This window comes from Platalea leucorodia, assembly GCF_965183815.1.
Source record: "Platalea leucorodia genome assembly, chromosome: 21".
In the NCBI taxonomy this organism is placed as follows: Eukaryota; Metazoa; Chordata; class Aves; order Pelecaniformes; family Threskiornithidae; genus Platalea; species Platalea leucorodia.
The window spans coordinates 640,467-665,960 of NC_138843.1; the positions used below are offsets into that span (position 1 = coordinate 640,467).

At 47.4% G+C, this 25,494-nt stretch overlaps 2 protein-coding genes across 9 annotated transcripts; both read right to left on the reverse strand.

The window, feature by feature from the left end:
• Positions 1-5,737: 5,737 nt before the first annotated feature.
• Positions 5,738-8,604, reverse strand: LOC309599564 (activated RNA polymerase II transcriptional coactivator p15-like; the record flags this gene model as incomplete). The annotated part of the gene is made up of 4 exons (XM_082331112.1): positions 5,738-5,817; positions 7,747-7,855; positions 8,089-8,205; positions 8,512-8,604. 4 exons carry the CDS (start codon positions 8,602-8,604, stop codon positions 5,738-5,740), a joined length of 399 nt encoding a protein of 132 aa, XP_082187238.1.
• Positions 8,441-25,179, reverse strand: NCLN (nicalin). 8 transcript variants are annotated; one of them, XM_082331239.1, is made up of 16 exons: positions 24,918-25,179; positions 21,455-21,645; positions 21,097-21,241; positions 20,357-20,451; positions 20,044-20,124; positions 19,729-19,832; positions 19,196-19,284; positions 18,880-19,019; positions 18,097-18,275; positions 17,795-17,882; positions 17,660-17,698; positions 17,380-17,543; positions 16,040-16,093; positions 15,871-15,949; positions 14,382-14,481; positions 8,441-8,581 (listed from the first exon to the last, which is right to left on the reverse strand). In XM_082331239.1, the coding sequence occupies exons 1-15, from the start codon at positions 25,096-25,098 to the stop codon at positions 14,422-14,424; spliced, it is 1,689 nt and encodes a 562-aa protein (XP_082187365.1). In that variant the 5' UTR covers positions 25,099-25,179; the 3' UTR covers positions 8,441-8,581; positions 14,382-14,421. The 8 variants fall into 8 exon arrangements, with proteins under 8 accessions (XP_082187365.1, XP_082187364.1, XP_082187361.1 ...); XM_082331238.1 differs by lacking the exon at positions 8,441-8,581 and adding an exon at positions 9,595-10,014; XM_082331235.1 differs by lacking the exon at positions 8,441-8,581 and adding an exon at positions 10,042-13,372.
• Positions 25,180-25,494: the final 315 nt, after the last annotated feature.

Genomic DNA, 25,494 nt, shown 5'->3' on the forward strand with positions numbered 1-25,494 from the left:
CACGAGAGCGCTTGCAGCCACGGACGAGGAAGCAAGGCAGCTTTGACTGCATCCTGAGGGCCGAAAAGGAGACACAAGGCCTGTCTTTCTCAGGCAAGAGAAGAGGCATATTTTTAGGGCCTACGTTCCCGAAACTCTGAGGCCCTGGGAGCAAGGGGGAGAGCTCTAAGCACCCACGAATAGGCCCCGTGTAGCCAACAGGGGTGGGAGGTATTATTTGTAGGACCTAGTACTTATATCAGAAGGACAAATTGTCATCAGCTGTCAGGAGATTAACCATTAGAGCTTCTGAAATAAGAGCTTGCTCTTGTACTGCTAACAAAAGACAAGGCAGAGTGCCCTTCCACATCCGTATCAGAAATCAGTGTTTGGCCCCTTTTTCTCAGTGCCTCAGCACCAGGGTCTGGATGAAAAGAAATTATTTAAAGCAGAAAATTTTCTAACAAACACAGCCCTCCCCCAAAGTGAAGAAATCGCAACAGGGCAGTGAGCACAGCCACACTGGTCCTGGAAGGGGCTTAGCTGCAATGGGAAGCGATACGCGGCCCTGGGTCTACAACCCTGGCCAGGTCTCTCTGCCCTAGGCCCTTGAGGGCAAAGCCCCCTTTCTTTTGAGCAGCTCAACTCCCTCCTAACAGGCGTTTCCAGCTAGGTCCCATTCAGACTGTGCCAGGTGGTCAGAAGCTGGTCGCATGTCCACGTTGAAGCAGCCATTATTGCTACCAGAGTCAGATCTGACTCCTCATGCGAGGATACGGATTGCTCTCCCACCAGGTTCTCCAGTTCCGACAGATGACGTGAGGCAGCAGGGGATGTCAGTGCTCCGAGCAGCACAGTCCAGGTGGCCCAGGCTCTCTCATCTCTCTGCTCCCCTGTGTTACACCAGGGTGATGCTGAGGCGCAGCACAACCAAAGTTCGTGCTCCACAAGGAGCATCTGCCCTCAGCAGCGCAGCTGCAGGGACACAGCCCAACCCAGCTCTGCCGCCCACGGCCCTGCATATCCCACAGGGCATTTCCTCTGCAGCACGCACAGCTCTTGTCGTCACGCCATACATTTTAGCCTGTCATCCTGCCCCAGTGTCCCTGAAGATGAATGAACTTCTGCGCCCCCGTGCTGGGAGGAGGGAGGGGGTGTGTTTGCTGGATTGTTTGCAGAGAGAGCTTTGGCAGAGCCAGGTGTTCAGCTCTGCTGAGCGTGCCAGGCCTGAGGCTTTACAAAGGACTGCGGTGCAGGCACAACCCAGCCTCTCTTCCCCTTGCTTAGTCTCTCCGCTAGGAGCTTTCTGCCATCTCCCACTGCTCTTGCCCTGGATCCTGCAGACAGAGGGAGGCAGCGAGTGGAGGAGGGGATCCTGCTATCCAACACACATACCCAGTGCAACAACAGCTCCCACACAGCAGCTCAATTCAGCGGACTGCCCTCTCGCCTGCTCCCCAAGTCCCCTTCTCCTTCCTGCCCTCTCCCCACAGTGCCCCACATACTAGCTCACACAGCTCACCTCCCAGAGCACTGGCTCAAATACTACTCAGATCTGTTATACTTGATTTTACCTAGAAAGGTAAAGGGCTGACTCCAGGCCCCTACAACAGGAGATACTTTCAGCAGGTTTCAATGCTGATATCTGTGCAGGAAAGGTTAGGAAAAAGGGGGTGGGTTATCAGGGGAAGAAGAGGGGTCCTAATCCTAGGAAGCAGAGCGATGAACAGAGAGTACTGTTCACTGTTCATGTATGAGCACCCACCTGGCTCCCAGGCTAAAGTCATGGCAAGAATGACAGATGTCCCTGCAGAACCAGGGGCACATGCTGCCCCTCAGTAGGAAAGCACTGTGGATTCATTCCTCTTCTCTCTTGTGCTCAGCAGAGGATCTCAGCCATTCTCCAAACTACAGTTGTGTACCCTTCTTTCTCCAGCCCTGGCTATTGTCCCCCCCTGTATGTGGAGCTGCCAGAACACTTTTTCAGGGCCAGCAGGTGCAAGAGCCTGGAATTTCCATCCAGGCTTTTCACTGAAATGGACGCATAAAGAGCCTCAGCTTTTAGGAGTGGTACCACTCCTGAAATTCACCCTAAAAAAAAATCCAGAAATCCCCACACTGGTCAAACTTTCTGTTTACATCTCTTGCAGACACTGCCAGGGTTCTGCCATCTATTCGGAAGCCATAGATGCATCAGCTAGGAAGCCTATGACAACTCAAGCTGTTCTCATTTTTAACAGCTGCAAACAGATAAGGCAATCTTAAAAACAAGAGACCTTTATGACAACAGCAGCAAACCTCACCTTGGATGAATCATGGCTAAGCAAGTAATGTTTTCAATCACCATTCCATGCCTAGCCTGCTTTTTCTCGTCAGCTGCTGCAGCACAAGCTGCTCTAGGCTTATGTTACAGCTTGCAGGACCCAGTGCCTCAGGTAGAAAATGTCTATTTAGAAGGAAAGATATATCCAGTATCTTTTGGAGTCCATGAATGGATATATTATAATCACTCTGACTGCAGCAGAGAAAAACAGACATGAAAATACTGCTGGTAAATGAAAAATAGAACAGCTGTCAATCAGCACCTGGAAAGAGTTTACAGAGCCAGACAGAGAATTATATACCACAGTAACAGGATTAAGGGGTAGATAAAAGATAGTCATAGCACCAAGAGAGAGTGAAAAGGGGAAATGATAGGTCACCTTTGCAGATGAAGAAGAAACATGTTGCATCTGTCACTGAGGAGGCTGCAAGGGAGAGCTAGAAGGGGCACAGCAGAGCTCAGATGCATGATTCCCAGAGGATGAAGGAACAGATTCTGACCAAACCTGAGACACTGCTTCAAAAAAAGAACTGTTAAAAGAAAACCACGTTGTGTGCCCAAGCGGTTTCTCTTCTGCAGAGAGATATTTGCTAGTGAAAAAACCCAAGGTGTTTTCTTTCAATACATCTATACTTTCCTGGCTTCTTGTGGCATATGAGTGTTTGGATTTAGACAGGGGCAGCTTAAGATAAAAGGTGAAGAGGTCCAGTCCAGTGGCCCAAATTTAAGAAGGGCTCAAACAAAGGATGCAGGAATAGCAAGATACACTTTGCATTAGGAGTGCCTACCCTTTCCTTCCAGCTCCTAAAGACACTGAGGAATGGAGAAAATACAAGCTGGAGCTCTGAATTTCCACATCACCTAGGAGACAGCACTTGAGGCAGGAAATCCTCACAACGGCCCAGAAAAGGGGGGGCGGGGGGGGGGGGGAATCTTTCAAGGATCCTTCAAAACAATCTGCCTTTGCTTACCTATTTGCTCCCCGGGCAGAAGAGCCAAAGGACTAGTTAAGACAGTCATGGCAGAAAATACCCAAGCAACAATATAGTATCTCAAGAAGATGAAAGTTCATTTCTGTAATGTGATTCTTTCTGGTCTGGAGCAAAACGTTCTGCAGAGAAAACTGCTCCAAAACAATCAGATTAGCAGTTTAAGGGAAAAACACCCTGTGTAAAAAGAGTATAACTTGCTACAAGCTTTCATCCTCTTTTGTTTACCAAGACCTTTCATTGGATATCTGTTATCCCACCCAATTTAAGACTAGGGTTTTTTAATATTTAGGGTTTTTTAATATTTGAATGTTGCAACAAACCAGAAATTAACTAAGTTTTAAGGCTTGTAGATTTTATGACCGGAAGTTGTCTATAACAGCGGGTAGATTGGAAATGAACATCAAAGATTCCAGATATCTTTCCGATCAAGAGCAGCTGTTCTTTCAGGATTAAAAAAAAAAAAAAAAAAAAAAAAGGCCTTGTTGCCTGTTACACAAAAAGTTTGGGCTGTTTGCAAATTTCCTTCCAACACTTGAAAGAAAGCTAGTCAGAAAACAATGGAATGTGGCCCTCCTTTCCCAATTAAGGGGAGGCCACTCATCAGCTCTAGAACTGTTTTTTTCAAAGATATTAAGATTTTAAAAACAGCTTTTAATCAAAGATATTAAGCTCTGCTGATTTGATCTGGCTTCTCCCTCTGCCCCCCAAACACTCCTGAAACATACATCATGCACAGAGATAGTTGTTCCTGTCACATGCTTTAGTCTGGGTACCCCAGGGCTGGGACAAAATAAAAGGACTCAGCATCCCTAGCATCTTGGGTTCATACGTACACCATCTGCTTCTCTTTCATCTCTTTCTTTTTTGTAAGTTTATCTTCCCATTACCTTTAGTCTCTGGACACTGTATTAAGACATTACGTTATAAATATTCCACAGGGAATAAGCTTACAGCATGAGCAACCTGCCTTCAGGACAGTCTAGTATCCTCGTGCTCTCTCTCTCTCTTGAGAGAAAAAAATGTGACGAATAGAGAATAGCTGAACACAGGATAAGAGGAGAATGCCTCATTCATCAAGTCTACCCATCTCCACCCCTGGTCCAAGCAGCTACAGCACTGAGCCCTTCAAAATTTCTTTAAGAGACAGTTTTATGAAGAATTTTTTTTTTTTTTCTCCTGCTACCCTAGTGAAAGGTTAATCCAGCAGTTGTTACAAATTCAGCATTTAGGAAAGCCTAGTTTCAATTCACTGCTCCACCCCACATCTTCCACACAACCCTGAGCTATTACAGCCCCAGCACCTCTATAGAACAAGGGCCTTAGTACCTCCTACTTCACCACGGTGTTGCAAGTGTCAGATATATTTAAGAGCATGAAGCATTCAGATACTATGGAAACCAGGGCAAGAGAAAAACCAAAAATAGACAGAAGACACAAGCTGTTGAAAAGTCTGGAAAAGTCTTGCTGAGGAAGGCTGTGCTTGCTGCAGCTGATCCCAGAGTGGGATCCATTTAGAGCTCAAGTATAAAATATCCTCTCTCCACTCTTTCCATAGCTTGTCATTTTCCCCGCTGCCACAGGGAAAGAAATATTCTTTTTCCTCCTTAGACCTTTAATTTCCCCTCTACTTAATAGGCCTCCTAATTACCAGTTCCTTTGAATGATTCATATTCTAGCTTGCCCTTCCCATAACCTGGAGTAGACCGCTGTCTGACTGCTTCTGTATAGCAGGATTATTGGGAACAGATCATGAGAATAAACACTACGGAGCACTCTCCTTCTGAAAGGGAAATCCAACAGCAACCTACCAAGAAGGGTGCCTGAAACAAAGAGTTGAGGTGCCAGCCTGTGAAACACTATGCTTCTCCTTTTTATAATGCAAACACATTTATTGTGCATATTCACCCTCTGTAGACAAACCAGTTGCTGAAGTATAATCCCTTTCTTCACTCAAAAAACACCAAAAAAAACCCCCAGGAAACACCAAACAACCCTCACCAACACAGAAAGCACTTAAAATAGCCAGAATGACATGTGGAGGAAACACAGAGCATGCCAACGTGAGGTATACAAACCATCTTACTCAACAGTCAACCAAGTAGAAGACAGTAACAGATGAAGAACAGTTAAAGCACTCCACAAGGTAGACTGAAGCCATCCACCCCTGGAAAGCCAGGCTGGGGTCATGTCTGTCACCAGCATAGACCTGAAGTCTGCTTGAGACCAGAGGTGCTCTTCACAGCACCGGCTCTAGTTCCAGGTGCTCACTGCAAGCTACTTCTTGAAAATAGAAGAGTCTCTGGTCTTTTCAGCATGACCACCACCTCAGTGAGGAAACCCCAGCAAGGTGAGGGGAAGCCTCCAGATGAGAATCCTTGGCTTTATAGTTGTCAGTGCACTTAAGGGAAAGGAAACAGATTGAAGGTGTCCAAGATTCTTAGTCTTATAATTTCTTGACTGCAGCATCGATCTCAGGAATGATCTCCTTCAGCTGGTTCCACTGTTCTGCAGACAGGGCAATCCCTAGAAACAGCAGAAGGAGAGGTTTCAGAGGAGACAAGGGGTAAGCATCAAGTAGCACACCAGATTGGCTCCTTAGGACTAGCTACAGAAGGGAAAGTTGGAATCTGAGGCAGAGGCACAGACCAGAAACAGAAGCAGCCTTCTAAGCATGGCAGTTGTGCCAGCACTTCAGCATCCATATCAAGAAGTTCTTAGTGCTATCACGGAAGCACCATATGAGAATATAAACTCAAATTGCCTTTCAAGAGTCCCACAGCCCCTTATAGCCTATTCCCTAATACAAATTTCCACCCACATGATCTGGGAAGAAATTTTAGGAGAACCTTACTCCACACAGCAGTTAAGACACCATCCTTTCAACTGCCCAAAGGAAATAATGCCAACTCTAGCTCTATTTAAAAAAAACTGCTGCTAACAAGAAATCACTAGTGTGGCTTAAACACTAGAGAAGAACTGGCTGCGTTTTAGATCCAGCAGCGATAAGGTCTTGATGTCCTGTCCCTCTCCCTTACAAAACAAACACGGTAGTAGAATTGCTGTGTGGGTTCCAGCCAGATGTTGTCAGCTTGTTCCTTTTGGCTTTGTTAAGAATCACATTAAAGAACTAGGGCCCAAGCTTTATTAAATTCTCTAGATAAAGATCGGGGCCAAGAACTCTTGAGAAAAACAGCAGAGGCAGTATTTAAATGAAAAACCATTTCTTCATGATCTCTGTTTTAACTGGCAGATCTTCTGTCTTACATCATGGGTGTGCTTCTTCCAGCCTGGAAGGAGTCCACAATGCTCCTTTCCCTCTCTGCCCCCAATGGGGCAAAAAAGCTTGAAGGCTTTGCTTCCCATTTTCATTACAGGATACACAGTTCCCTCTAAGTGAGTAATTTCTATTTGTATAAATTTTCTCTGAGGGAAATTAATTTCTGGAAGGAAAACCATGCTTAGTGGTTATGAAGCAAACCAAGCTGGAATAAATTTGTCTGCCCTGACACAAAAATCTATAGCAAGGACCAAAAGGTTCCTCAAGAAACCCCACATTAACTGAATCTTTGCTAGGCACAACACACAGGATAGGTGAAGAGAGTCCAGGGCCTGTGAACTATGAGGCAAGCTGGCAAGTCACTGTCAAAGTCCCAAAGCAAAAGGCCTAAGTTGAGTGTTGACTCATCAGTTGAAGAGCTCTGGGGGGAAAAAAAAAGTGTCTTCCCTTCTCCAGCTGCCTCTGATTGCATCACCTACTCAGGTAGTGCTGCTGTGATGGGCCACCCAAGTTGTGCCACTATATTATATCATCAGACACCTTGCCAAAAGAATAAGGAACACCTAACACAGCAGCATTGGAGTGTCTTGGTAGGGATCCAGAAGGGTCTTAACCTTCCTGTCCCCACCTACATAGGCAAGGATGGATTTCTTTCGAGGCTCTCCCTGCCAAGCACATCTCCACCATTACAGATTAGAGGCAAACGCACAAAATGCCACCTTTTTGCCCTAGGCATCACCAGTACCAAAACACAAGTTTGTCAGCTAGCAGTAGGACACAAGGAAGCAACATCAGAACCAGTGTTTTGAGCCTCCCCGCCTCCACCTTGCAGCTCTGCGCCTGTCAACAGCCAGAGAAAGGACTGGTGATCAGAGGTGGAACCAGAGTCCTGCACAGCAGCTTCCTGCACTGCTTCTCAGAGTGTTCCTGCCAAGCTCCAGATCTCACTGGAGGCTCACGCTCTTTCTTCATGCTTTTCTTCACTTGTTGCCACCCAGGCTGAGAAAGTGCTAAACCCTTCCATGTGGTTCGCTCAGCTCCCCAGTCCCTCAGTGTGGCATGCACAGGTCTCCCTACCACTGAGGGAGACAGGCTAAACTGGAGCTGGAGAGCTGGCAGCCAAGGCAGAGAGGCTGGTGTGGCCCCCAGCTGCCTCCTAGCAAACGCGGTTGTACCTTTCCTCCCTGGTTTCATGCCGCCCTCCTTGTCAGCGTAGAACTCCCTGATGTCCACGAGGACCTTCCCCTTGAAGCAGGACACTCTGACATAACGCATCTTCCCAATCTGTGGTGACACAGAGCCTGTGTTAAACCCAGCCCTGCAACAAGCTGCTCCTCAGGCCATAGGGCCTGTCAGGTCACTCAACGTGCCAGAGGACTAGTGAAGGAACAGCAGGCACCCCAGGCATTCAGCTCAGCTGCAAAAATGCTCTGCTACAAGTAGAGGAGGTAGATGGGAGACCTTTATAAAGAGAAGGAGGAAGATGTGTTCCTAGAGCAGATCTCTGCCCTCCATACCTGGAACATGCCCTCCTCTTCACTGCCTCGTCCTGGAGGTTTTTCTGTCACATTTGAAGGCTTGGCCTCTGTTTTCAGCCTTTTCTCTGACTTAGAAGACATTTCTTTCTTTCTTTTCTAGAAAGAGAGATCACCCGTTTGAACAGCCCAGTCTGAGGAGCCACAGCCCTTCTCCTGGGCTGTACCTGAGCCTCCACAGCACACCAGTTTCACGGTCCACGAACGAGGCACACATGCTATTGGGCGCCCTGCAACTGCCAGGTGCCTCTGCTGCCGGTAGGGGGGAGAAGGGGGGGCGCCGCCGGGCCCCTACCCTGCCTGCCCCCCGGTGCGGGCGGGAAAGGCGTGTCACCTGCCCTCGGGACCGAGGCCCGACCGGGAAACTCTGCTGGCAGCTCTGCCTTCTCCCCGGGGCGGCAGTACCTTCCCCTCCTCCTCATCCGGGCCGCTCTCCGAGCTGCTCGTCCCCGACAACTCCTTGGGCTTCGGCATCCTACGGGAAGAGTCGCGCGTCATTGCCGGTCAGCTCAGGAGCCGCCGGGGCCGGGGCCGGGGCCGGGGCCGGGGCCGGGGCCGGGGCCGGGGCCGGGGCCGGGGCCGGGGCCGGGGCCGGGGCCGGGGCCGGGGCCGGGGCCGGCCCTCACCGGCGCTGCCCCCACCTGACAGAGCACGGCGCCTGCGGCAGGCAGCCGGCCCGCGGCCCTCTCGAAGAGCCAAGCCCCGCCCCCCACCGCGCTCCCCCAATCCCGCGGCCCCCTGCGCTTCCCCCGGTGCCAGCGCCCCCGCCATCCGGCCAATCGCTGCGGCGCTGCCCGCCTGCCCCGCATCGTCCGCCAGGGCCGCGCGGACCGCGCCGAGCCCCGCAGGGCGCGGCAGGGCTGGCGGCCCCGGCTCGCTTTGGGGTTACCGGAGCGCTGTTCTCTCTGTGCCCCCGCGCTGAACCGGGCAGGGAGCCTGGAGGCCCGCGCGGCCCCGGAGGGCAGGCAGCTGCCGCCGGGCTGAGCCACAGCGAGCAGGCGCCGGCCCGGCCCGGCCCGGCCCGGCCCGGCCGTGCCTCTACTGCTGGCGGGCACCAGCACTTGCTCCAGCTGCCTCGGAACCAGCCCGGCAGCGGGCTGGGCCCCCCCGCCCTGCCCCGAACCGCCGTCAGGGAACACCGGGGACACAGCAGAGAAAGACATTCCCGGGACTCGGCAGATTCACCCAGTGGCTCCAGGGCCCCTGCAGCAGGCGGCCTGGCCTCCTCCAGCCAGCCTGCGTGGGAGCCAAAGATCTCAGCTGGGCAAGGCACGCACTGAGACTTGACTTTGTACATCCTTACAACACATGCGGGAAGGTGGGGCAGCTGATGCTTGAAAGGTCGGTCTTACCAAGAACCCGGCCATTGTGAGGAGGCAGAATGAAAATACAACCTCCGCCTTTCCTCTTCTGTTGTGTTGAGGTCAGTTTCCCACTCTACAACTATGACCACTGGCTTGTAGGACTTGGACTGACTCATGCTCAGGGAACAGATCTCTTGCAATGTTTATAACTTGAATAAATAGCTTATAAGTGTTCAAAAAGTCATTTAGTAATCACACAGGCACTAGCATACACTGTGTTGGCTTCTCAGGAAGACAGTTTTCCACAGTATTGAAGCTGTCGTGCATAGAAACTTTAATTGCTTCAAATCAGCATGAACCCTTTGAAGAAATGGGAACTGGCTCACATCAAGGTGCTGGAATCTTGCTCAGGGTCTGTAAATGTTTTCTGTCACACTATTTTACTTTTAACTATACAGAAGGGATGATGTAAGCTCTTAAACACATGCATTTTTCTCCCTTTTTGCAGGGCGTCTATTCCTTCAAATAATGCAAGGAGATTCCAGTTTTTTGAGCTTCCAGCAGCAAATAGTTCTCCAACGAATCTGTTCATCAAACCTACTCACTTGGTTTATTTTTCCAAGGGAAAAGGGACAAACAAATAAGGAAACGAAAAAAGTTAAAATACTTAAATATTATTACATTTATAGTCAGAAAAAATATGTAAATCAACTGCATTGAATTTTCTATTAGCTTTTAAATATTCACCTCAATATACATTTGTTCTTTAGGATGCACAAGAGATAATTGAGTTAACATTGCTAGATAAATCAACTCTTTTTCCTGAGCTGCAAATATTCCAGATTATAACCTTGAAGTTGCTACCCAATAACTACAAATGGAAACTAAACAGATCAAAGTGAGCAAGCAGGAGCCCACACTTGAGTACCCAGAGGCCCAATTTACTGAGACATATAGTAGCACTCCCATCATTTCAGGTTGGTAAGTCAAGACTGAATGGCTCTTAAATATGGGTTCAGCTTGGCCACAAGGTGCAGGAGAAGCTCAGTATTTTGGCTTGTGCTATGCACAACATCAGAGCACATGACTTCAAACAAATCAACACCTGCCTCCCCCAACAATTTTGGGTATCTGTGGTTTTAAACATCTAAATAGATTGTAGTGACTCCTCCAGCCACAGATAGTGGGGTACCTACTTCCATTTTGGCTTCACGGTCTTTCCTCTTAGCACTGAGTACAAGGGTGGAGTTCATATTGCACAGTAGTACTTATTTCATAACAACGAACCAACCTCTCTTATTTGGGAGATCAACTACAATAGTCCAAATTACTCACATACAATGCCCATTAGTGCCTGTGTGGGTGGAGTGGACAGAAGGAATGAACAGCTTCAGTGCTTAAATCCTATTGGAAAACCAGATTTTTGTGAGCTGCAGACTTTGACAGCACCAGGACAACAGGTAAAATCAGACAGCAAAGAAAATTGGTTTATGGCTAGAAGCATCAACTGCTAGCCATTTGTGTATATGTGGACATATGCTTTCCATACTTCTTCCTTCCAGGCCAGGCAAACTCCTGATAAAAAGGATAGGTAAACATAGGGGCAACAAGAATCAGCTACAGAGAACTCTTCTGCAATGTTGTGGAGAACTTTTATTTTACCAGAACACCTGTCGGATTTCTGCCTTTGCGTGTCATGTTGGTGACAGAATTCATCAGATATGCTGCAGTATGGATCAACACCATTTTTCTTGTTCTTTCAAAACCTAGCAGAACAGCAGGGTATATTTACAAACTTTTCTGTCAACTTTCCTTCCCCAAGGAAACAGCAATGTGGGAACTAAGTTCACTCCCAGGATGGGGACTCTGTTCCAGCTATGAGAAAGTTGGAATTTGACTACCTCAGATTTGAGTATATTATGTTTCAGTGCACATGCGCTTTGATCAAAAGCATAAACCCTTATCTGTAGTAAAAACTACTTTCTATGGCAGCCAGCTAGAGGTACACAAAATGCATCCAATCAGATTATAGGACAAATTACCCTCATGTTGGAGAGAGCAATGTATTATCCCAACTGCCCTTCAGGTTTATGAACTCTCCTCATTTACCTCTATCCACCTTTCCTTTAGATAGCTGCCACTGGCTTCTAGCACTGAATCAGGAGTCTTAGCAGTTTATTGTTGAAACCACAAGGAGCTAAAGTGTTTGCTTTAATGCTACAACCTTGACAGGGACATAGCTGAAACCACAGTGGGTTGACTTGGTGGAAGTTTTTGACTCTGAACTTTTGAGCGTCTCATCTGGAAGACTGAAGGTTGACAGTCTCTGCTGCAAGGAAGAATGCTCCAGGCCTGTTCTGTTCTCTCTTACCCACTACTTGCAAATTTTAGATGCATCAAGTCAAGCTGCAGCAGGATTGCTAATAATTTTGTTTTTCTGTTTTTCTCCGTGAAGTAATGGAGTTTCATTAAGCCTGGTTAAGTAATCTGCTGGATTGGAGGGAACACACTCTCTCCAAGTGTAACACGCTAGAAATGTATGATGCAGCTGGAGGCCTCTGAAACTACTTTCAGATATTCAGAACCTACAGAGAAGTTCTTCAGATAGCTACTATACCATGCATGTTCTGAACCTACACAGTCCAGAGCATGCACCATAGCACAACATATGTAGTCTCTAAGGGCAGAGCATAAAAACCAGTGGAAAACAATCAAGGCTCGTCTTCCAGCCACTCCAGCAATTTCTGAAGTAATTATAAATTCATTTGGCAGAGGAGTGTCACAAACACTTCATGCATGCAGAGATGTATTTTAAATAAGTACTCAAAAGATCAGAAAAAGGCAAGTTTCCCTGTAGGGCTGATATTTCAGGAGTGCTTGGTACCATGCCACCTGCTGCTATTACAGTGAGCCACTGACATCAGTATGCTCTCCTGGAAAAGAAAAGACCCTTTAAAGAACAAGCTGCTACACATTTAAAGTAGCAGAAAGCACACATCATGGGGTAAGGGTGCTCCAAGAAGGAGACTACAGTGAAACACACAAAGATGGATGGAAATCAGTGCTTTGGTCTCCATCCAAAGGACAAGGACAGTGACTGGCCACAACCATCCCCTTTCTAACAAGTGCGTGCACAGCAGCTGTGGTGCAGACAAGGATGCACAGCTTGAATTTTCCTTGCATACAAAAGAAGGGTACACCTTTATTCAAACCCACAAGAGCTTTTCAGCCTCTGTAAAGATGCTATTTCAAATACAAGTAGTTTGTTTTTTGTTTTTTTTTTTTTTAAAAAACAAACAAACAAAAAAAAGTAGTCACTGTGGCCTGTGAAGAGACCTCATGTGCATAGAACAAATTACAGAGAGGACTCAAACATTGTTGAGTGGCAGGACAGTAGTATTCAATCAGGACATCTTCCGAAACTACAACTAGCCTAGGACTTGTAGTCAGTATCTTGATATATTTTCCAGAAGAACTTGAGGGTAAACAAAGTGCAACACTGCCCAGAAAGGGCATTCAGCTCTCACCAGAAAGTGGTGACAAGTATCCTGCTAACCTTGGATGGTGGAATTCAGGAAAGACTTAAACTTAAGATGATGACAACATTTGAGCAACTGGTTACCTGGCCCTCCTGATCTTTGCACAGCACTGGCAACTATTTTGGGCAACTACACAGCTCTCTCCATCCAGAGGCATCAGCAAACTAAAAATAAGGCTTGCTCAAGGATAAAAGTAACAGAGAGTGTGTGTTCCAAGATACACTCTCTTAGGTACAGTTCTAGAAACAGCCATGTTTAAAATGACATTCATAAAACTTCATTTTTTGTTTTGTTTTGCTTTTTAATGGCTAAGTGACCTGCCTCCCTTCATAGTGGGGGCAGCACATCAAAGGACAGCAACAAGCACTTTGGGAACTCGCTCATACATGCAGGCCAGGAACAGTGTTTCCAGAAATAATGGAGCTGAAAAATGTGAAATGAGACCCTGAGATGCAGGTGAACATGGGAAAACACCCCAAAATCCAGAACCCATCCAGAAGTGAAAACTGAGGAATGAAGACTGAAGGGATTACAGACCAGAGGTCAGCAGCAGCTGGGCTGCTCTTGCTATTAATATAACCAGCTCATTTAAATACATGGAACAGCACAGAACACAATCCTGCAGCAGTTGGGACTGTAGAACACCGCTTATAAACCAAGCAAGAGTTTAGCACAGAGTGGTGGCAGCTGTGAACTGTTCAAGGACCATAAACTTTAAGAAAAATCAAGTACACGGCAAAATGCATCCTCCAATAGAGACAGGAGAGAACCTGTCCTGGTAAGAACCCTAATGCAAGGAACCCGTTTTAACAATCTTTCCTCATTCTGTCAGTAACAGTCAAGATTGTTTACAGTGCACCTCCTAAAAGGGAATGAGTTATTGCACAGTCTAAACAAAATGCAAGAAGATGCTTGCTGCAGACACTGCTTGCTCAGCACACCTTCCTAAAGCCAGGCAGTGAACTTAAGGAAGAGGTGCCATAAGAAAACATGCTAATAGTATGCTCTTTAATTTGCATGTGCACTTTTTTTCTTTTAAATAACTGCTCGGAGTCCTTGTTTGCTGGGCAGAGATAACATGTCACTCCACTCTGCAGTTTCAGTTTCTAAGTTGGCTGTATGGCACATGTGTCCATGAAGGTGCTGGACTTGGTTTTACACTCACAGAAGCTGCTCAGAACCAGCTGTTCAGTGTTTAAACAACCTGCAGGAACTACTGAAGTCTCTGAGCCTCTCCCTCACCAAAAAGCAAAGGAAAACAGACATGGTGCAAGTCAGGGGAAGAAGGTGAAGAAAAGCACTTTAAAGGTGCACAAGAGTTAACATTTCATTTGCTTTCTGCCTTCCTCCCCTCTACAGAGTAGCAAAGAGGAGCCAGAGGAAGAGAAACAGCAGGATTCAATGGAAGGCAGAAGGTTCCTGATGGGCTCACCGATGGCTCAGTGCTGCTGTATGGGTGATGACTTGTTACTTCACTGCTGCTTCGTTTTAAGGGATAATCTCTGTATCATCTTGTAAAGGAGACCAAAATGCTGGAAACAGAAGGAAAATAAGTAACCATGAGTCCTTATAAATTTTAATAAAATGACTGTGTTCTACACAGAGAGAAAACTTACTAGAAGGCTTAAAACAATACTAATCTGCAAATGCAATACCTTGTTTGGATCATCCACTAGCACTCTCATCCTGAGGACATAGTGGGATTTGGTGAATTAGGAGGAATTATTACAATTAAACCAGTTACTTCAAGTTGTACAGAAAGTGACAGCTTACAGAAGTGTTTGTGCAGGCCTGTATCACCCCCATTGTGAAGATGCAAACACTTGTTAAAGATTTTACATTGTTTGATGTAATTCTGTTCCTTCTGAAGGGGAAGAGAAAGCTTCAGATTTCAATACATGCATGATCCCAGTCACTACAGAAACACTGCTGCTAGCAGTTTCAGGAATGTAAAAATGAACCAGGCAAACACAGGGATTCCCAGGAGTTCACAATCCTTTAACTGGATCTTCTCTTTCACCATTTAGCCAGTGACTTAGAAATTCACTTAATTCCTCTATTGATTCTGCTTTGATTAATTGCATTTTGATTCGATAACAGCTACTTTGACAGATATAACAAGATCCAGGCTTCAAATAATTTGTAATAACAAATGTAATGAAGATAGCTGACAGAAATCAAAGTATATGTTTTCCCTCCTGCTTAGGTTGTTACATCAGATTTTTAAATGCTTGTTGTTTCCCCAAACAAATAATAAACATAAATAACATGAAGAGATCAAAATTTAGATTGAACTAAAATGCTTCCCTTTCATTCATGTTCTTCAGAGAACCCAGCCAGGATCAGAAGCCTAGCTCACAGTGACTTTGTTAACACTTAAACAAACCAATAAATTTAAGCTGGCTGGCCAAGGCATGGAATATCACATTTCCAGGAGTATGGACACAGGATGTATTTATGGTTTCATTGAAAAAGAAAACACAAAACAAAACTCTGAAGATGCATTTCTAAGCTGCATCCCAAGTTCAGATACTGGAAGGACCTCCTAACACTCCTAATTTACTACACGCTGCAAACCTTTAACATTACAGCAGATTTTAGTTACCTTGAGAAGTTTCAGTCTGAAGCTGTTACATAGCCAAAACAGCTTAACAAGTGAGTTGTGCATGTCCTTGACCAAGAGAAGGAGCTCTATAAAACAGTTTTGCACTAGAATGGCAAGAGATTGCCTTCAGCGCAGCCAACTGAGATACTCAAAAACATACACATCAACACAGACAGCCATTTTGGATTACTACTTTTAGAGTGAGGTTGCATTATTGTTCCAACTTTGGCGCTGGGACTGTGTGAGCACCAGTTACTGTAGCTAACATGATTTATGAGGAAAATACTACATCTGTCTCCTGCTTCTCTTCTCTTACCTGCACTGCAACATAGGCAACACCAAGGTAGGCTGCGATACAGACAGCCAGAAGCAGGTCAAAGATCGCTGGCTTGACCCTGCAATAAAGAATGAACACATGAAATTGCTATAGCAGGTACTGCCACAGTGTGAGACAATAACCCAGCATGCCCAAGGGAATTCCATACCTGTATGCATTCATCACCTGTTTCAGCTGATCATAGAAAACAAACTCAGGGTCCCTGTGAAAAGAAGAAATTCTTCAGGCTGTATTACACTTCTTGACGCTGCAGTAAGGACAGCCCAGACCTCTGTTCCCAAGGAGTTCATCCAACCAGAGACAGGTAAGCATGACCACCTTGCATACAGGTTTTGAATCACAGAATAGAATCATAGAATCATTTATGTTGGAAAAGACCTTTAAGATCATCAAGTCCAACAGTTAACCTATCACTGCCAAGTCCACCACTAAACCATGTCCCTAAGCACCACATCTACACATCTTTTAAATACCTCCAGGGATGGGGACTCCACCACTTCCCTGGGCAGCCTGTGCCAGTGCTTGATTACCCTTTCAGTGAAGAATTTTTTCCTAATATCCAACCTAAACCTCCCCTGGTGCAACCTGAGGCCATTTCCTCTTGTCCTATCACTTGTTACTTGGCAGAAGAGACCGATGCCCACCTCGCTACAACCTCCTTTCAGGTAGTTGTAGAGAGCAATACGGTCTCCCTTCAGCCTCCTTTTCTCCAGGCTAAACAACCCCAGCTCCCTCAGCTGCTCCTCACCAGCCTTGTGCTCCAGACCCTTCACCAGCCTCGCTGCCCTTCTCTCGCCATGCTCCAGCACCTCAATGTCCTTCTTGTAGTGAGGGGCCCAAAACTGAACACAGGATTCAAGGTGTGGCCACGAGTGCCGAGTACAGGGGGACAATCACCTCCCTGGTCCTGCTGGCCACACTATTCCTGATACAAGCCAGGATGCTACTGGCCTTCTTGGCCACCTGGGCACACTGCTGGCTCATATTCAGCCGGCTGTCAATTTTAGTTCAAAGTCTTTCTTTCAATCAGAAGCCTAAGGATACAATTCAGAACACAGGCTGTTCAGCTGTCTCAGAAGAGGCACGTGGAAGATACCTCACTGGGTTCATTAAATTGCTTCAACCCAAGCAGGTTAGATAGGATGGAAGCTGCCTTTTTGCAATTACAGAAAGCTTTCTAGGGGACCTCAGTCTTTTTCTGCATTCAGAGAGAAGCAGCACTCAGAGTGGAAAGGGTGGAATCAAAACAGTCAAAAAACAAGCTCTTCAGACAGAGGGAGCTGCTGGGACTTGTTACTGTGCTGTGAGGAATGATAAAGAGCTTTCTCTGGGAGAACAGAGATCATGAACCAAAACTGACAGAAGAGCAGAAAAGAGCAATCACTTCCAGCTACATGCCAAGAAGCCAGAAAAGCTGCAGCTCAGAGACAGAATTCATTGGAGGGGGAAGCGAGTTTGCACGCCCTGGCTGGTTCTTTCATCTCTTACCGTTTGTCTGCCTTTACATGATGCTGTTTGACATCCTTCAGGTAGCGACCCATATAATATTCTAAGGTATTGAGGAAGGTGCTGTCTTTATCAATCAGCTGGGCAGCCCTGGGCTGACTGCTCAGCCAGTCCATCACTGATTCTAGTTGCTCCTGCTGGATCTGCTGCAGAAAAATACCACCAAAGAAAGGGAGTCAACCACACATATGCCGAGATCAGACCTCTCTCCCAGACTCTTGATTCCTTCTTCCCACAGGTTACAAAAATGCACTGTGCTCACCATCTGATCCGTGAAGATCTGCAGATCTGCAGGTGCTCCCTGCAAGGGAAAAAAAAATAACCCAGGCTATTGGTGAGAGCAAGCTTGGTTAGGCAGGACAAATCTGGCTAGCACTGCACGACGGGCAGCTCTTACCTTGTCTGTCAGGTTGTAGATGACCCTTGTCAAAGCCTCAGCAATGATCCTAGTATTCCTGGTTAGTGCCTTAGTGTCTATTCGTGCCCTAAAACAAAAGAGGGGATTATGGACTTGTCAATGGGATCAGCTTCTTCTAGAAATACCCTTTTTCACTGCATCAAGTATGAGCCTGAATCCACAGCCCAACTCCCAGTGTTTTTTCACCCATCCTCTGACCATCAAAACAGCACAAGAAGCCATGAGGCCAATTTGTGTTTATGAGCTGGATTTCAACTGCAGCCTTCCCTAAGGCCTCTAACCTCCTATCCATGATGCTGTTGCGCAGGCTGTCCCGGTGGCTCTCCAGATGGGAGATGGTGAATGCTGGCAAGCGTCGGATTGCAAAACGCTCATGCTCCCATGCCAGCATGTCCTCAGCCAAGTTTATCTTCTTGTGCACCATGGAAAACTTCACCTCTGGGAACTGGCTGGCAACAACCTGAGGGAAAGAACAAGCCATCCAGGGTGTCATGCTGCTCACTGCATAGTCCCATCTTGCACTGCCCAGTCCACCTAGACCTGTTTTTTTTGTGTTCCAGATGGTAAATACAGTTCCACCTGTAAGGTGTAGTTACTGCCATTAAAAAGCTGTTTTAATGCCAAAAAAACTGTTTTAATGTCACTACAGGGTAGCTTTTGCAAGCAACAAGCCATAAGGAAGTGCAGTGGAAAATGCAGCAGATCTAGTTTGCTTAATTTGCTTTATTTGGTAAATACAGTTCCACCTGTAAGGTGTAGTTACTGCCATTAAAAAGCTGTTTTAATGCCAAAAAAACTGTTTTAATGTCACTACAGGGTAGCTTTTGCAAGCAACAAGCCATAAGGAAGTGCAGTGGAAAATGCAGCAGATCTAGTTTGCTTAATTTGGGACTGTGGCATCAGGATTTGTCCACACTTCAAATCAAGTGACCGTACAAAATACATGAAATATTTCAATGGCACACCCTTTCTTCACATCTTCCTTCCTTCATTCCTCTCTTGGAGAGCTGCAGCTCCCCATAGTAAGTCCTAAGTTCCCATCTACCTAAAAGGCTTTTCATTACCATCTCCAGTTCTCTCAGAAACGCGTGCTGTAAGGTCCCCTCCTTGGGAGGCTTTGAGACATGGAGATGAAGGCTATTGCCTCGGCCCAGAGTATCAAGGCAGAGAACAAACGCTACGTTGTCCTGCAGCAGGCTGGAATCTGGAACAGAAAAATCCAAACCGTTATTGCTATGTTTTGCGCTGGGATTTCCATCCCAAAAAAGCAAGGCCCACACAAGGAGATTCTCACAGGAGGGCTGACATACTAGACACAGCACAATTGTATTAACAGAGGCCTTGCCACAGAACATGCTAGAATGCCAGCCCCTTACTCACCAGTGTGGTCCAAATTGTCTTCCAGCCACCGCTTGGTTCCTTGATAATTAAACTTGCCACCTCCAGATGCAAAGAACAGCAAGTTATACCTGTCCATCAAAGAAGACAGAAAAGCGTTAGCACACTGTGCTCCACAGCTACAGAACTCCTTTACTCAGCCTTGGAGGTGCGGTGAAATCACAACGGCTAGCACTTGACATTCAAGGCAAACTGTCTATTAACAAACATTTCCTACATGCCACATACTAAAGTAATGGCAGGACAGGGGTAAAGGTGGGGGGGAGTTCCCAGTGCTTGAGGATGGAATCTACTTCTCACATCATTCCCTTCACTTGTCCCCAAGCTTGAGCGGAGCTACAGCAAAGAAACCAAAAGAAGGAGCTTGGCCATTAACAGCAGCTGTACTTGGAGGGAAGCAAAACAGAGCAAAGGAAGTAAAAGACTGCTTGTAACACTCTACAGGTCTGGAGCAAAAGCCCTTCTTATCTGATCTCAGCTACACACATTCAACCAAGAACAGGGCAGTTTCTTACCCAGCATGGGTACGCCTGTAGGTGTAGAGCCGGGAAAACAGCCTGGCTAGTTCCAGTAGCACTGAGATACCACTGCCATTGGAGTCAGCACCATGTGACAGCCACTGCAGGATGAAGTGGGACAGAGACAAGGTGACAACCCTACACTTATTCTCACGTCCCAGAACAGCCTTCAAGATGGGACACCACCATGATCCCTTATAACTGCCCCATGTCTTTAAGGCCAAGAAAAAGCATAGGGGCAGAGGCCACATGGGAAAAAAGACAGAAACACATAGACAGGAACAGAGCACTGCAGGAAGAAAGAATACTCACTGGAGCCACTCCAAAAGAATCATAGTGGGCAACTATCACAACAGTGGGCAGGTCTTCTCCACCCAGCCCCGTAAGCCTTCCCTGCAGAGGAAAGAGATCAGCGTCACTCAGCATCGCCCTTTGTGCACCTGTACAAAGACAGCCTGACTTCTACACGCCTATTGAGTCTGCAGTGGCCTCAGTTCTGAGGACTTCAGATACTTACCTGGCTGAGACTCCCCTGACTTCCCCTATCAGTCCAAATGTCTGATGAAGTCCCAATAAAAGAAGGCATCCCATCAATGTTGCCAGTTTGAATCCATACACAACTCACCTCCACGCTGGGTATGAGCCAGTCATTGATAGCTTTGCTTTGAGCCCCGCTGGTCACCATCTGGAAGCCATTGGCAGTTGCTGTGTGCAGCAGAACTAGAAACAAAAAAAAAAAAAAAAAAAAAAGTACACCTGGGGAAGTTTCATCCCTTTTTATCCCTTGCTAACTGAGCCCTGGAGAGACTAGCTTTAAACCATTTTAGCCCTCTCACTTGTCACTTTTGTGTATGCATTGACATGGAATCCTGATGACCATGCATTTTCATTCTGTCCTGAAATCCCCATATTTTGAGCTAGCTACAACAAAAGCTTTTCTCCAGCAGCCCTAAAGTTAATCATGAGCAGCAGGTCAGTAAGATAGTAAAGTTATTTACAGGGGACTACATGGAAGCACTGAACTGACCTGTAGTCAGACAAAAAGCTTCAGCTTCCACCAACACACTGTAGTCACTTGACATCTTCAATGTTGTTTTTAACTTGAGTTTTGCTTTCTCTCTTACTTACAACAGTGTGAAGCTGAGAACTCACTCCATGCAACTGTATTTCCAAATACTGTCAAGTAATATTCTCTCTTATACTGTGTTTTTCTTCCATTAAATCTCAAAGCACTTTAACAAAGACAGAATAAACATAAAGGCAACAGAACACCGGTTCAAGGTGCATATGACACAGCAGACTGCTCCCAGAGGTGGGATCAGGACTGTCTTCCTCTAAACCTTTCCCCCACTTGTTAGAACTCACCTTCTGCAGCCGAGGCAGAACCCTGTGATGCAGAAGCAGCCCGCGTTTGTTCATAGATAGACAGCAGCTCTTCATCTTCCACTGCAAAATAGACTGGCACAATGGTTTCCATAGCAAGCATTTCCGGCTCTATCTCCATGAATTGCTGAGGATTTAAGTGAGACACAAACTTAGCATCCGCTAAACATGCAAGAGGGCAGAAAAAAATTAACAACCAAAGCAGAGAAAGGCAAGTTTTACAATTAGAATATGATTTGTTGTGCATTACAACAGGAGCTTTCAGTCGTACAACAACACAAGCCTCTCTCCCTCTCAAATACATCTCCCATTGGCAGAGAAAAGGAACTTTTTTTTTTACCCTTACAACATCCTGTGGCACAGAAGAGATAGATCGCGGCAAGATGATCACCACAGCACCAGCTGACTGGCGGAGAGCCTTCTGGTACTGCTCATAGGAGAAATCCACCAGCCGCATCATGACGCAGCGGCGGCTCAGGACGTCTGCTTCTACAGTGCGGGCTTCTGTGTTAAGCACTGCACTCCTGGTGCCTGAGAGGAGAGAACAGCAAGAGGTTTTGTAAGTGATTCAGCCTTTCAATACTTAAAGGGGCTTATATAAAAGAGGGGGAGAGTCTCTTTATAAGGGCAGATGGCGATAGGACAAGGGGAAACAATTTCACACTGAAAGAGGGGAGATGTAGATTAGATGTTAGGAAAAAATTCTTTACTCAAAGGGTGGTGAGGCACTGAAACAGGTTGCCCAGAGAGGTTGTGGATGCCCCGTCCCTGGCAGTGTTCAAGGCCGGGTTGGACAGGGCCCTGAGCAACCTGGACTAGTGGGTGGCGTCCCTGCCCATGGCAGGGGGGGCTGGAGTTGGATGATCTTTAAGGTCCCTTCCAGCCCAAGCCATTCTATGATTCTACGATGATTTCATCACATCCCCTTTGCTTGAGCCTAGCTCCTTCTCAGAACAGTCTTGGTGACAGTCTGATGAACTTCAGAGCAGCCAGGACCTGCAGAAAGCTAAGTTCGTCTCTTCCCTCTTGTCCAAGGAGGAAGAGATCTGTGTTTTATCCTTGCATCCATCAGATCAACATCTGTGCAGACATGTCCTTGCCAGGCTCCCCTTACTCCAGCACTACGCAGCCTCAACCACCTTCCAGTCTTCCTCCCCACCACAACCACGCAAGCTACCTGTTTGGTTGCCTGCACCTAATAACTGCAGACAGCAATACATGTGGAGAAAGCCTGGCCTCTTGCTATGCAGCCTACTATATCCTCTAGCTGTAGGATCATGTCTGCAAGCAGAGGATGCAAGCTGTGCAGAACCACTTTGTGAAAGGACACAAGACTACCCCATGTCCATCCAAAAGGCTGTTCTAGCTCACCCACTGGGATGTTTCTGTGGCTGAGAAAATTACAAATGAGCAGGCTGCTTCTAACTGCTCGCTCTCTCCTACTCTCAGTTTCAGCGTGTCAAATCCCCAACATGAAAATGCAATCCTTTGGGAGAACAGCGGTCTGGAGACTTGCCAGATGCTCCAGCATTTTCCAAGAGAGGACCAAAAGGACATCTTGTATAAATAGAGATGTTCAAATCCACCTCACAATTTGTAATGCTCCAAATCCAATTTCTTCTTCTATACCTCTGGCACCTACATCAAAAACTTCATCACACTGGGTTCCCAAGCAGCCAGGGAAGGAGCAAGGTGCTCCAGAAGGCATCTCAGCCTATGCCAAATAGGAGTATTGTTAAAGGTTAGATTTAAACCTGGCTTAACTCTAACATTAGTTTGGTCTCATCAAAGGTCAAATCACCTGAACAAGAAAAACCCAGACTCCCACTGCATAGTATCAGTGAGGGCCATACACCCAGAAAGGGAGTTAAGGCACGATCTAAATTCTCCACATAGAGCTCCTACACTGTATAACAAACAAATATTAACAGCAGCCCCCCCCCCCCCCCCCGAGACAAAAACAATCCATAATGAGGATAACTCCTCCACCATTCCCAAAACAATAATGTGTAAACATAGCAAAGTATGGATCCAGAATTCTGCTCCCAGCACAACCCTCTGACATCTAAGCAGAGCAGACCCAATGGTATTTTCTGACAACATGGCAAGACAAGTTGATTTTCTGTAGTTTCTCTACAGAGAATGGTTTAATAATTGTTCATTTACAATCTAAAGAACTCTATTCTAATAGTATTAGAAGTCCACATTTGTTCTTCAACTCCTCTATGACTGATGTTGACAAAAAACTCTTCTCCCTCCTGCAAGAAAAGGCTCAGCAGCAATCTCGATTTGGTCTTTTTGGAAAATATGAGAATCGGGAACAACAAATAGCTTTTATCCTGAAGGACATCTGGCTTCAGAACACACATGGAACAGGAACATCAGCTACCCAAAGGGGCTGGCAAGGAACAAAGAAAATACACAATCCACTGAGCTAAAAGGCTCCAGAAAAAGAAACGACATAAAAAGTTAATTGCAAGCATCTTAAAAAACAATGTGTGGCTTTTCAAGAGTTTACAAAATATTCCAAAACTTGGCTAGAGAGAACACTCAGGCAACCAACGTCAAAGCCAGCTTAAACACATGCCTGCTGCCCCCATTAAGCCTGCCAACAAAGATTTACCACCACATGAGAAAAGAGATAGCTTAATACTCCCATGAGAGAGCCTACCTCAGATCTAGTGAGGTTCTCAACAACAGAGGTCTCAAGATGTGGACACATTTTGAGAAAACGTGATGGAAAAACCCAGAAATAATTTCAGATATTCAGAAGCCACCAGTAGCATCTGTAGTGTTTACAAAGTGTGCAGGCAGAGCTGGCATTTCATAACTTCTAGTGATGTTTTATCTTATGAAGATCTGAAAGATCTAGAGACCGAGTCTCATGGACAGTACAGAATAAATGTGGGGCTGTAATGCCAGACTGTTAACAAAAGTCTGAAACTTAGGCCACAAAACAGACAGCAGGAAGAGTCACTCATGGGCAGAACACACGCCCTGATCTGGAATAAAATATCTATGGAAGACTCAGAAACAACACTTGATTCTGGGTTAGTGAGTACAGGGAGGTGGAGGCTAAAGGTTACAACACTTCAATGCTTCACAGAACAGGTCGTTTTTCTGACTCAAAGAAAGAAAGGTGTTGCACAATCAGCAGCCTGGAAGCAACAGAACAGAGGAACTGGAGGTCAATCGTAACATAAAGGAAGAACTGTAAAAGAAAGGACTCTCAGACAAGACACTGGAGCCATAGACACTGCTAATTCAGACTGAAGAAGAGGCTGAAGAGCGAAGGAGAATCAACCTGCCAACAGAGGGGTCAAAGGCAAAAGAACAAAACCGAGCTCATGACCACATTCCTCAGTATGCAAGAAGGCTGCAGCTGGACTACTTGAAACACAGGGAGTTCGTCCCACAGACAGGAGCCTGCAAGGACACAGCAGGGTGCCTGGACGCCTCTAGGTCACCATGTGGGAGCTCTCGGCGCCCTCCTGCTCGTGGTGAGACTGGGCAGTAAAAGTCAGCCAGATGGGGCCCACCTACGGCCTCCCCTGAGTCTGGGCCCGGCTGCAGCCTCACAGAGCCCTCCGAGCTCTCCTGCAGCCTCCCCTGAGCTGGGTCGCCCTCCCCGGGAGGCCTGCAGCTTCGCGGACTACCCTGGGCTCCTCCCCGGCGTCGGGGCTCTTCCCAGGGCCCCATCGGCCCTGAAGAGGGCCGCTGCCGGGATTCGCCCTCCCGGAGGACCGAGGCCTGGCGCATGCCGGTGGCCGAACCGCGCCCGGACGGGCCGCGTACTCTCTCACCGTAGGGCTGCCCGCCCAGCTCGTACTGCTGCATGCGGTAGACCGTGAACTCGTGGGCTGCCTCGGCGGCGGGCGGCGGGCCCAGGAGCAGGAGCACGGCGGGCACGAAGAGCAGGAAGCTGAGCGGCAGGCACGAGGCCTTCAGCACCGATTCCAGCACCTCGCCCGCCTCCTCCAGCATCGCCGCGGCCCCGGCCCTGCCGCTGCGGCCTGCTCCACCGGCACGCACGGCACGCACGGCACGCACGACGCGGCGAGGCGAGGCAAGGCACGCACTACGCGACACGCGTCGCCCGCGGGCTGCCGGGAACTGTAGTTCGGGCGCCGCCGCAAGGGGCGCAGGGCGCTGTCGTCGCCTGGCCTGCAGGGGGCGCTCCGCTTCGCAGCGGCGACGCGGGCGGCTGCTGCCGGGTCCGGCCTGCGGCGCCCACACCGGCGACCCGCCCGGCGCCGCCCCTCGCCCGGGGCGCTGGCTGCCTCCCCCAGCGCTCCTTCCCGCCGCTCTCCGCGCCGGGCGGACGGGCAGGGTGCTCCGCGCCGACCGCTGGGCGCTGACTGCCCGCGGCAGTGGGAACTG